Genomic DNA, 12,526 nt, shown 5'->3' with positions numbered 1-12,526 from the left:
CTGGGCGAGTCTGCTTCCTGACTCGCCCACTTATTGGCAAGGTGACCATGAGCAAGCCGTCTGCCTTCTCTAGGCTTCACTGTGGTACTTATAACCCAGCTGTACAGTTTACATGAGAAAATGTAAGGGCTTCGCGTACGGTAAGCTGTGATGATTATGACAACGACACATCGTCACAGTTGCCATCGAGGTAATTCTGACCAATGGAAGCCCCATGTCAGAGTAGAACTGTGCTCCGTAGGGTTGTCAGTGGCTGGTTTTTCTAAACTAGATCCCCAGGGCTTTCTTCTGAGGCACCTGTGAGTGGACTCAAATCATCAGCCTTTTGGTTATCAGCTGAGTGTGTTAACCGTACCACCCAGACCATGACACAGAATCTCAAACATCTGATCACCCCTTTCTCGTTCCTTATACAACTCCCTTCACATCTCATGGGCCTTACCTAGTCCACCGCAAATAAATCTAAACGTAGAAGGCTAGTCTTGGTTGTAAACGTATAAGCATCTTAAATTTTCATTAATCTCAACCAAGACCTACTTATATATAGCAATGTGCTGTTTTCCCACCATATACTACATGAGAAAGCAATGAGAAATCAGAAACTGACCTTATTTGAACCCAATTTCAAATAGCACCCCACAAGCCATATGGTCAGAAATTAAAGTCGCTCTTAATTCTTGATAATGCAGACTAGATTATCAGCCACAAACCATAAAATCTTTGTCGTCATTACCCTAGCCACATAACCACCTTTTAGCTACCTGTCCCCATTTCCCCAAGAACTGAAAACTAAATTTAATTTTGTATAAAGCTTTAAAGATTATAAAAAATTACCGAAAAACACTCAGAACAGTATATTCCAATGTCAATGTAAGTTATTATTTTTACTTTGTATTAACAGTGACGTTATACCTCTACAAGAAAGGAGGGTTGATTAAATATTTTTATAAAAGTCCATCTCAGTATTTACCAAATTTGATTAAATGTCTAGGGGACCATTACTAGTAGAAGCAGATACCCTGAGCAAAGCATATTTACCTATTAAGCAGATGTCTGCAGTTAATAATTTTTAAAAAAGAAGAAGGAGAATTACCGCTAAAGCCTGGAGCTCTCTTGTTTCTTCCTCTGCTGCAGAAGCGTGGTATGACAGAACCTACAGGGGAAGAAAAGGAGTACAGGTTATACAGGAGAGGCTGCCCAATAGGGGGAACTGAAATTTCAAGCTTGGAATTCTGCTGAAACTTCTTACAGAGATAACTAGACTCCTCCGAACGCCCAAACCTTGTCTGCTTTCTTTAACAAGCATGAATATCTCACATTTACATTCAATTGCTTGTTTCAGAAAACAAAACGTTATGCTACCTGTGTTCAAAGGAAATTCTAGTTATTTTCATTCTGACACTGTTGATATAACAAATACATTATTTATATGCTGCACTAGAAATAACTACTCGCTCAAACTTGGCAGAAATTCTATTCTGAATTGTTTTTTAAACCTACCACCTAGGCAAAGGAAAAAAATACCGACTTTAGTTATTTTTGCGTGTGTCCAAAAAAACCTTGAATAAACTGACATTTTAATGTTGACACTTGGGAAGAAAGTTATTCTAGAAGAAACTCTAACATGAGACCTGTAACCATGGTAGGATTCATAAGGAAAAACTGAATGACTGGGATATAACGTTATATAGATTCAGGGATCCCGATACACTCATAGGGTTCAAGAGCTGAGAAGACAGCCGGGCTCATCTACAAATTGATCCACTAACAGCTGATGACACTGAAGCTCTAATAATGACTTGGTCTCTGGCTTACATGTTAATACATGTATAAGCATTATCCTACAGAGTAAGCATTTGATAAGCTACTTGCAGTAGAGCTGATTCCCACTGATGGTGACCCTACGTGTGCCAGAGTAGAACTGAGCTTCATAGGGTTTCCAGTGGCTGATTTTGGGGGAAGTACATCACTAGGCCTTTCTTCCAGGGTGCCTCAGGGTGGACTGAAACTTCCAACCTCTCTGTTAGCAACTGAGTGCGTTGATTGTTTGCACCACCCAGCGTCGGTCTCTCTCTCTCTCTCTACATGTATATATGTATTTGGAACAGGTTTTCAAAGGTTTATAATCCAAAGTCTCTTATATAATTCTGTACCACAATTAGTGGTTATATATTCAGGGTGAAGTGCCTTAGACAGTAACGTGAAATTTAAAGCTATTGGTAAATCTTGATACATATAATGTATATCTTTTTCAGCTCTTGAGGTCAAGTATTAAAAGTCAGAGGAAAAGTTACTATATCCCAATGCTAATTTTCCACTGATCTCAACTAGACCAGAATAGGCAAACATTCAAACTTTTTCACACTGGTGTATGAGTAACAAGGTGGAGACATTTGTACTTTTTGACCTCTATTTCCCTAAACTGGTCTGTGATGTAGGAAATATCCACGTTATACCATGTAACCATTTTCAAGGTACTTTGTGAGGTATATCCACAAAGGGCGGGCACCACTTGGGTAGGCTAGTTCCACCGGGGAGCGAGCTGCCACTGAGGTCTGCCCATCTAGGCCACTGGTTCACTAGCCGGCCTGCACATTCAGAATCACTGGGGAGAGCTTTTTAATAGTAGCAATTCCCAGCTTCTGCCTAAGATTCACTGAATTAGAGTTTTCACAAGTGAGATCCATATGTAATATGAACGACTTTCTAAGGTAAACTTGTTCATATTACATATTTATCTGGGGTTAAACTATTCTTACTTTTCATTGTTTTTTTTTTCCTTTGCTCATGTCTAAGTCTCTAAGGGTACCTAAGGTTTCTACTTGTTTCGTCTTTTAATGTTTTTTTCATAACTGCATAGAGAGATGGGGAGGATCAGGGAAGGACAGGTAGACCGCAGCATCACCAGTCATTTGGGAGAATGGATTATTCACGCCAAGGATTGCTTTCTGCAGAAAAAGCTGAGGACTAAAGAGAAAAAACTGTGTGAGTTTGGTTTGGCCACGACCTTCAACAACTTTCTCACTATCTTTGGGTCTGAAGTTTTCTCAGATATTTAAATGGAGAATTTAATCATCCAGGGACAGACTGCCCAATAAGCAAGGTATACACAAGCTTAACTGTGTTTACTTACTAATCTGTAGTGCACAATTTCACCATGAAAACCAGACAAAATTGTGCAGTACGGATTAGTAAACACCATGTACACCGTGCTTCCTGGTTAATCCACCCGTCTATATTACATTTTTGTGAGGACACAATGATGTAACGAACACCACAAAGAAAGGAAAAAGCTGTGTGTTTGACCGTAGAGACCAGGAGGCCCTTCTAAGTTTCAGCCCACCTCCAATGTGACCATCTGCTTGGCCATGGCTCTCTCCACTGCTTCATACATCTGTGTGTTCTGGATCCCCAAGCCACAAAAGATGACAAAAGCTTCCAGAAACTGTTCATCATTTCGGTTGAAAGGCTTAACCTTGCCAGTATTCTCCTCCATCTTATTAACAAGTTGGCAAACCCCTATAATGGTCCAAAAATTTAAGCAAACATTATTTATTATCATTTTTTTTTTTTTTAACTTTAACACACAGACACACAAAGACGGTCTTACACTTTTCTGTTCGGAAAGCTCGACATCTCAAAATAAGCAAACGAACCGCCACAAACACAGGCTAGACAAGTATATGAAATTAATTTATATGAGACCTATTTTCACGTAGTCTTAAATGTATGTTGCCCATGTTCAAAAAATCCTAGAGTACTATTTTCTTCCAGAATCTGTTGCGAATTTTAGATGAGTTCAGTCCCCAAAGACAATTTGTCCTTTGGAGACTAATTGGATTTTTGTACCTTTGCCAAGAGAACAATTTTGAGGGAGATCAGAACTGTGGGACACGCGGATTGCCTTTCCTTACTGAGAAGCCAGAAGCTAAAAACCCAATTACTCACAAAGTAGAATGCAGAAAACTGGCAACTCACATAGACAGTCTCAAATTTCAAAGACATGTCCAGGACAGTCATATTGGTAGTCAATTTTTGAAACTGCAAATAAATGACTATTTACTTAGAAATACAAGCAGATCTATCTTTGAAGAAAATCACACCCTTTCAAGTTCTAGCCTCTGTTAGAAAGTCAAACATGCAGTCAATTAAAAAGGAAGATTATATCAACATTGTAAGAAATTTTTATTGAACTTGTCACTCAAAGGGATTGAAGCATAGAGGTCTGTCTGTCTTTGAGGAGTGTGGTGAGCCAGCCTATCTCTGGGTAAAACAAACAAGTGTTGTTCAAGCCCTTATCCCTTCTGTCTCTAAATATATAATAACTGACTTTCATCATGGGGCCACTGTGGGGTAGACATTGCGCTAAATGTTTTATTATACACAACACCTCTAGTCCTCACAATTTACACTGTGAGGGAGGTTTGGCCATACTCATTTCACAGATGAGGAAACCGAGTCTGAAAGGTTAAGTCACTTTCTCAAGGTCACTTAGTTAAAAAAGTACGTGTTATTGTTGTTGTTGAGTACTGTCGAGTTGGTTCCGACTCACAGCAACCGTATGTACAACAGAACAAAACACTGCCTAGTCTGGTGTCATCCCCATAATTGTTGTTATGCTTAAGCCCATTGTTGCAGCCACTGTGTCAATCCATCTTGTTGCGGGTCTTCCTCTTTTTCATTGATCCTCTACTTTACCAAGCATGGTGTCCTTCTCCAGGGACTCATCCCTTTTGATAACATGTCCAAAGTATGTGAGATGAAACCTTGCCATTCTGGCTTCCAAGGAGCGCTCTGGCTATACTTCTTCCGAAACATATTTTTTTGTTCTTCTAGCAGTCCATGGTATGTTTGATATTCTTTGCCAACACCACAACTCAAAGGCATCAATTCTTCTTCAGTTTTCCTTATGCATTGTCCAGTTTTTGATTGCATATGATTGAAAATACCATGGCTTAGGTCAGGGGGACCTTAGTCCTCAAAGTGACATGTTGGCTTTTCAACACTTTAAAGAGATCTTTTCCAGCAAATCTGATTTCTCGACTGCTGCTTCCATGAGCACTGATTGTGGATCCAAGTAAAATGAAATTCTTGAAAACTTCAATATTTTCTCCATTTATCATGATGTTGCTTATTGGTCCAGGTGTGAGGATTTTTGTTTTCTTTATGTAGAAATGTAATCTATACTGAAGGCTGTGGTTTTTGATCTTCATCAGTAAGTGCTTCAAGTCCTCTCCACTTTCAGCAAGCAAGGCTGTTGTCATCTGCATACTGCAGGTTGTCAACGAGTCTTCCTCCAATCCTGATGCTACGTTCTTCATATAGCCCAGCTTCTCGGATTATTTGCTCAACATACAGATTGAATATGTATGGTGAAAGGATACAACCCTAACGCATACCTTTCCTGATTTTAAACCACTCAATATCCCCTTGTGCTGTTCGAACAACTGCCTCCTGGTCTATGTACAGGTTCCTCATGTGTACAATTAAGTGTTCCGGAATTCCCATTCTGCACAATGTTATCTATAGTTTGTCACGATTCACACATCTTTACCTATTTATATTCGTACTGCAGGGGTTACTTCTCTAACACTTATTCCACTATCAAGAAAAAGTTCAAATGAGACACAACGAATTTGGACACTAGGAGAAAAAACTATGTACTAAATGGCAATTGGCATTAATTATCTTAATCAAAGATGGCCCACGTATGGCAGGGGAGCCCTGGTGCAGTGGTTAAAGGGCTCAGCTGCAAAATGAAAGGTCGACAGTTTGAACCCACCAGCTGCTCCACTGGAGAAAGATGTGGCCGTCTGCTTTTGTGACAATTCCAGCCTTGGAAATCCTATGGGGCACTTCTACTCTGTCTTATAGGGTCACTGTGAATCGGAATCAACTCGACAGCAAAGATTTTTTTTTTTAATGTACAGTAAAAACACACGCATACAACAGACACTACATTCTCAAGGGTTATGTCCTCCAAACTTCTTGAATCCCTGAATTATAAATATGAAGCTGTTTACATAGGCTCTTGGCTGTCTCCCAAATCATATTTTCTTGAAAAGAGTCATGTGTTTCATGCCCTTATCCTCACATCACAATGAACTGACTTTTACAATTTTTAATCAAGTTTTCTCCTACTTGATGGCTGTGTTTCATAAGCAAGATTTGTTTTTAATCATTTCATTAGGATTACTACATGTGCAACAAGGAGCAAACAAAGAGGGGCCGAGATGTGGCTATCAGGCAGTCTGCTGGCATATGAACTAGCTGCCTCCCGTACAACAGTTCAAAGCTACGCCTCAGAAAAAAAACGAACTAATATATTAATTCACTGACTACATTAACAGCTGTGACCAATACCTCTGGATTTGCTCATAAGTTGTTGAAATTGAACGTTAAGTATACAAATATCAAGGATCTGCTGGAACCACCACAGCTCAGAGCAGAAAAGCTATGTTGCAACCGACCACTACAGATAGAGAGAGATATACAGACACAAAGTTAAGCTTGGGGCAAGAAAAGGGATTCTAGACAGAACTCATCCATTTAGGCGTGTCATCTATTCTCCTTTGAAAGAGTAATGGTCCTAATTCTGTAGCATTCATGACAACCCCACTGATTTCTTTATACTCTTCAGCAAATTTAATTCTATCAAACAAAAATATCTAAGCTTAAAAAAAAAAGCTATTAGGAAGAAGGGTGTATAAAGAACAAACTGAGTTCCTCATATGAGAAAATACAATGCTTGGGCACATTTTACAGATAGAGTTTTCACAATTTCATTAATCATCTGGAAGAGTAAATAGTGCTACACCGAAATTTCATACTGGTACTAGAATAAGCCATATTGGATACAAAGTCCGAATATATAAAAACAAAGTGGTTAATGCAGAACCCAAAATAAAACCATTCAACAAAAATGGGTATGTACAGCCATAAAATAAAACAATATTCAAAACCATATCAGGGGAGAAGGAGGAAGCAGTGAAGTTGGACAGTAAACTCTCAACGCTGCCTTGTATCATGAGCATTCACAAAGCATTTGTACATACATTATCTCACCACCACAGCTCTGAGAGCTGCGCAGCACTGAAGGCACTTCTGGAAATTAGGCGGAAGGGAGCAGACGATTTCCAAAATCACATCGTATGTTACCTTTTCCGTAATTCCAGAGATGGGATGTTGTTAACCAACCACAGTTTTACTCCTGGCTTTGTGGTAGAGGGGGGACTCAACCCTCACATCCTTCCTGTGGTCTTATGTCCTCTCAACCACAAAACCCAGACTCCCAAATCAGTACCCTGTAGTATGAACATCCAAGTCTTACCCTTACTATCTATCTGGCAAATATTTCCCCCCCGGTAATTGCCATTTGCCAATTACCTTAGTTTTTTTGCTGCGTAAAATATTTTTCCAGTAGTCAAGCATCATAATCATTACAGTTTCCAACCACAGTGTTTTGAAATAAAGGCTTCCCCATTTTACGATTATACATGAACTTACATTTTCTTCTAGTACTTTTCTAGATTGATGGTAGTATATTGAAACTTGTAATCCTACTTAATTTTTTCCCTAATTGTTACTGAATTCTTATATCTGAATAGTTATCCATTCTCTAATGATTTGAATTGTGACCTTATCATATACTAAGTTCATATTTATTCTGAGTATTTATAAACTATTCTATTTTTAGATTATGTTCTCATATTTTAACATTTTTGAAATCAATATGCATTTTATAATCAATAGCTTGTCATAATTTAATTGGCATCATATTTTCCTTTCTTGTGGTATATAAAATGGTGTGCCTTTCATTCAGTGGCATCTTAGAAGCAAGGAAATATACGCTATTATATATAATAATAATGTATATAATAATAGCAACGTAAATATTATATCTGCTAGAATTGAGTCTGCTTTTAGACTTTCTATTCTGTTCCATCAATCTTGCCATCTCTTTCAGCACACAGCCCATACTTTTGAAGGCTTGGTGGCACAGTGGTTAGGAGCTTGGCTGCTAACCAAAAGATCGACAGTTCGAATCCACCAGCTGCTCCTTGGAAACCCTAGGGAGCAGTTCTATTCTGTTCTAAAGGGTCGCTATGAGTCAGAATCGACTCAGTAGCAACAGGTTTTTGGTTTGGTTTTCCATACTTCTATCTTTTTTATTTTTACATCATTATTTTAGTTTCAGATAGGGCAATTCTCCACACATGCCTCTTCTATTCTTTTTTACATGTTACTCTTCCAGATGAACTTATATTGGTCAAGAATATCCTTCTCCTTCCCAAAAATCTTACAAGGATATATATTAAAATTGATGTAAATTTAATCTGGGAGAAAGCTGACACCTTAAAAAATTGAATCTTGACATTCACGGAATGTTGTTACTTCACTTATTAGAGGTTTATAAGTTACTCAATAGAATTTTAGTTTTCCTCATATAAACCTATTGCCATCGAGTCGATTCCGACTCATAGTGACCCTACTGGACAGGGCAGAACTGCCTCATAAGGTCTCCAAAGCACGGCTGGTGGATTCGAACTGTCAATTTTCCATTAGCAGCCAAGCTCTTTAACCACTGCATATTCCGGCTAAATTTATTCCTGTTTTATTTTTTTGCTAGTGTAAGTGGGATTTTTTCAATTATTATTTACTAAAAAATGTCTTGACATATATTAAAGTTATTTCTCTACAATAACATGATCACCAGTCACTTTTAAAACTCTAATTCAATGTACTTGGGTTTTTCCATTTAACACCCATATCATTACTAAATTGTTTTATTTTCCCCTCTCCTTTTCAGTGTCCCACTTTAGTCCATCCTCTCCTCTCCTGAGGTTGTTGTGACTAGAGCTTCCTTTGGGAAGTTTTTTTTTTTTTGGTTGTTGTTTTTTTAAAATGGCTTTTAAAATAACTTTCTCAACTACTCTCATGAAAAATTTTAAACTCTCCAGTGAGTATTGGTTATTACCAATTTTTATAGAATTTCATTAATTGCACCCAAACGTTTTATCTAATTGGTACATTACATTATCTAACATCTTTAAAATTTTTTCTTGGATCTGTAGTTATATTCCCTTTAAGCTGAGGGCTTAACTACTGTGCCAACAGGGCTCCTTATATGTCCATTAAATCCATTTAATTATGTTAATCAATTCTAACACGTATTTTTCCCTCTACTTTAAAACTCTGTGAGACATATACTAAAGGTTCCCTCTATAATTACAATTTTGTCCATTTCTTCTTGTATTCCTAGTAGCTTTTACTTCTCTATGTCAATGATATGTCATTTAATTTTTCTGAAGCCTTCACTGCAATCACAGTGGGTTTTAACTTTAATCCACTCTGTGGGTTTTAACTTTAATCAGTGTCAAGTGATCCTTTACATTATGTTTCCTACCTTAAATTCTACTTTGTGTGATGTTAATATTGTCGTCCCTATTCAAATTTTGCCCATTCTGTGTAAAATGTGTTCTTGTAAATAGCATATATTTCATTTTCCAGAAACTCCTCAGCGTTTCTGATCTAATAAAGGTATGCTTCCTTGTTCTCCGGTACTCATATAAACTTTATTACTGTTCTATTTCTTCAATTTTTAAAGCTATTATCCCTACATTTATTATAGTTTTGTAGATTTTATAATCTTAAAACTGTAATTTCTTAATTTTATTTTATTTTTTCCTCATTTTCTTCTGGGTACTACTGCCTCTACAGTCTTCTTTCCTGGCACTTATTATAACTGCAAAAAAAACCAAACCACTGTGTGTGCATTAAACTTCTCTAACTGGGAAAAATTTATACGCTTTTATTAACACAGGTGTATATGTACCATGGAAGACAAGGCATTATTAATTATACTTGCATTAGAAAATTCCTAGCAATTATTTTTATAAACAGAACAGTTAATAACATGGCCAAGTGATAAAATTTAAAATTTGGAAAATAAAATGAAGTAGAAGTCAAATTTAAACTTGGATTATTTTAGAATATTAATGCCTTGGTATCATATTGCAATACATAAATGATCAGACTACCTCTCCAAGCATTCACCTTGGTATTTGTAAAGAAAGTCAAAATAAATTAATAGAGTGAGATAAGATGATAGGATATTTTGAATCAATCGATGATTCAAAAACTTACTGAAGGCCTACTCAGGAAATCTCTGTAGGCATGTAGGTCTCCTGCCTTATGTGTCAGAGTACAACTGCTCCATAGGGTTTTTAAGGCTGGGCCCTTTCAGAAGCAGACGGCCAGGGTTTTCTTACAAGGCACCTCTGGATGGGTTTGAACAGCCAATCTTTTGGTTAACCGTCAAGTGCTTAACCACATGCACCGCCCAGGGACTTCCATTTTAGTGTTGCAAAGGATGTAAAACGGTATCTTTTAGAACACCAGAGTAACACAGCTGTTTGATCAGTTCAAACGGGCTAAAAGAACAAGTCTGAATGTACAAAAAACTTATAAAATTCACTGTAGAGATAAAAAAAATTAGAACCTTCTTTTAGTGTAGATAAGAGAGAATTAGGATAATAACAAGTTTAGAACATTCAGGAAGAAACATATCTCGTTCTTCTCTGTCAACCAATGTGTAGCATAGCACTATAACTTTTATTGTATTTCTTTACTAACAAAAAAGAAGGAAATGTAAGTTATTTAAAGTGGAAATGTTCTCAGCACTGTTCCCCCCCCCCTTTCTTTTTTTAAAATGGGAATAGGACTAATTTTTAACAAAATCTGTCCTGCAATTCGTATGCAAAAGCATCAAAAATTTCTAGTAAATCCAGCATGGAAAAAGGCATGTTTAGCCTAGAAAATAGGGAAAATAACTGGTTAAAATAAATGCATGTTGAATGAGAAATATATTTCCTTAATAGTTTTGGAAGCAAAGTAGTGGAAACACTGTATTAGCCAGAGCACTAAGAAAACATTTGATGTGAAACAATACCTCAGGGAATAAATTTGATGATACAACAGGCCCCGTACTGGTCTAATGTCTATAATTTCATCTAAATGAAAGTAATGGAAAAAAATGAAGGGGAAGGAAGATTACAAAAAACACATGGGCCTGTCTGCATGTAACTCTATGGGGATTCTTTATTAAAATTACATAATAGTGGAATCTGGCCTGTAACACGTAAGAGAAATTATCTAAAATCATGACATTTTCCATGCTGCATCAGTGGGGACATAAGTATAGTGTGGAATTCAAATTGTTAGTTTTGTCACACTTATAAAACAGCAGGGAACACTGGAAATTTTCTTCCTCGTATCTGGAATTAATTTTAGGCCCCCCAAAAGTTCCCACTAGAGGAATCATTTCTTCTTTCTCTTTCTTCTTTCTCCCTCCCTCCCGCCTTCCTTTCTTCTTATTTATAGGAAATTTTTCCTCTCCAAAAACATTTGCTTACTTTTGGCTCTGTTGGCAAATAGGGTGACACAAAATGTATGCCAAGAAAAGTCTGGAATTATTTCAATTGTTATTTTTTCACTTCCTTGTCTGGAATAGTGATGGTTAGGATCATACAACGTGAATCTCTTAACAGATCTGAAAGGTTACTTAGTTCAAGTCCCTCAGAAACTATAACCCAATAAAAAACAAAATGGTTGCCATCAAGTCGACTTTGACTCATGGCAACCCATGTGTGTCAGAGTAGAATTGTGCTCCAAAGGTTTTTCAATGGCTGATTTTTCAGAAGTAGATCCCCATGCTTTTCTTGCAAAGTGCTTCTGGGTGGTTTCTAACTTCCAATCTTTAGGTTAGCACCTGAGTGCATTAACTGTTTGTATCACTCAGGGACTCCAGAGAAGTGAGTCTTGTGCCCATAATCACTTAAATGGCTAAAGGAAACATCGAGCAAACAGGTGGCTGTGACTCCTATTCTCTTCCCACTTTATCTTACTAGTTCTCATTTATCATATGCATAGGGCGATACAGGAGGCCTGATGCCTAACTTCCTCCAGCCACACCCCACTCCCAGTTATTATTCCAGAGAAGCTACTGAGGAAATGAGAAGATGTGATTTGATGTGGCAAGCTGCCACTCTGTCCCCCTTCTTATGGAAACTTACTGGTAAATAATGCATTCCTTCTGGCATTTAATTTCATATTTTCAAAGGTCAAAGGCAGTTGTACTAAGTCTTTATATCAAAAAGCCTAACATTTCATAATGTAGCTATTCCCCTTGATCTCCCCAGCAAATAAAATTTTATAACATTTGCTTAGCACCACACTGTAGGGCACCCTGAGCAGTATTTTTTTATTGTTTAAATTGGAGCTCTGACTGGTGATAATCTTCAAAATAGAGATTACTTATTCATTAACCTCTGAGAATCTTTTTTCTCTGAGAATTGTAGAAGACAGCAATTGACCAAACAGCCCAGCAGGAAGGTGGAAGGCCAGCTTCTAAGAGGTTTTAATATACAATCCACCAGGGTCAGGATCTGACTCTGCCTTGAGGCTTAGAAACTGGATTACCATGCTGAGGACAGAGCCATCTCTCTGGGGTGGAGCCACTTGAACT

General features: G+C 37.5%; 1 protein-coding gene across 7 annotated transcripts in view; it reads right to left on the bottom strand.

Annotated features, from left to right (window-relative positions):
• The window catches only part of PDE5A (phosphodiesterase 5A), a 164,846-nt gene that overhangs the window by 63,503 nt on the left and 88,817 nt on the right, over positions 1 to 12,526 (bottom strand). For all 7 annotated transcript variants that reach the window (XR_007517605.1, XM_049885431.1, XM_049885430.1 and 4 more), the window contains 2 exons: positions 3,344 to 3,519; positions 1,094 to 1,153 (listed from right to left, as the gene is read on the bottom strand). Coding sequence is in view for 6 of the 7 variants with exons in the window: in XM_049885431.1 (XP_049741388.1) it covers positions 1,094 to 1,153; positions 3,344 to 3,519 (236 nt within the window). In the remaining variant the exon portion in view is untranslated. The remainder of the gene's footprint in view (positions 1 to 1,093; positions 1,154 to 3,343; positions 3,520 to 12,526) is intronic.

The sequence above is a fragment of the Elephas maximus genome, chromosome 5 (assembly GCF_024166365.1).
Source record: "Elephas maximus indicus isolate mEleMax1 chromosome 5, mEleMax1 primary haplotype, whole genome shotgun sequence".
Taxonomy (NCBI): domain Eukaryota; kingdom Metazoa; phylum Chordata; class Mammalia; order Proboscidea; family Elephantidae; genus Elephas; species Elephas maximus.
This window is presented reverse-complemented; position numbering and strand designations above follow the sequence as displayed.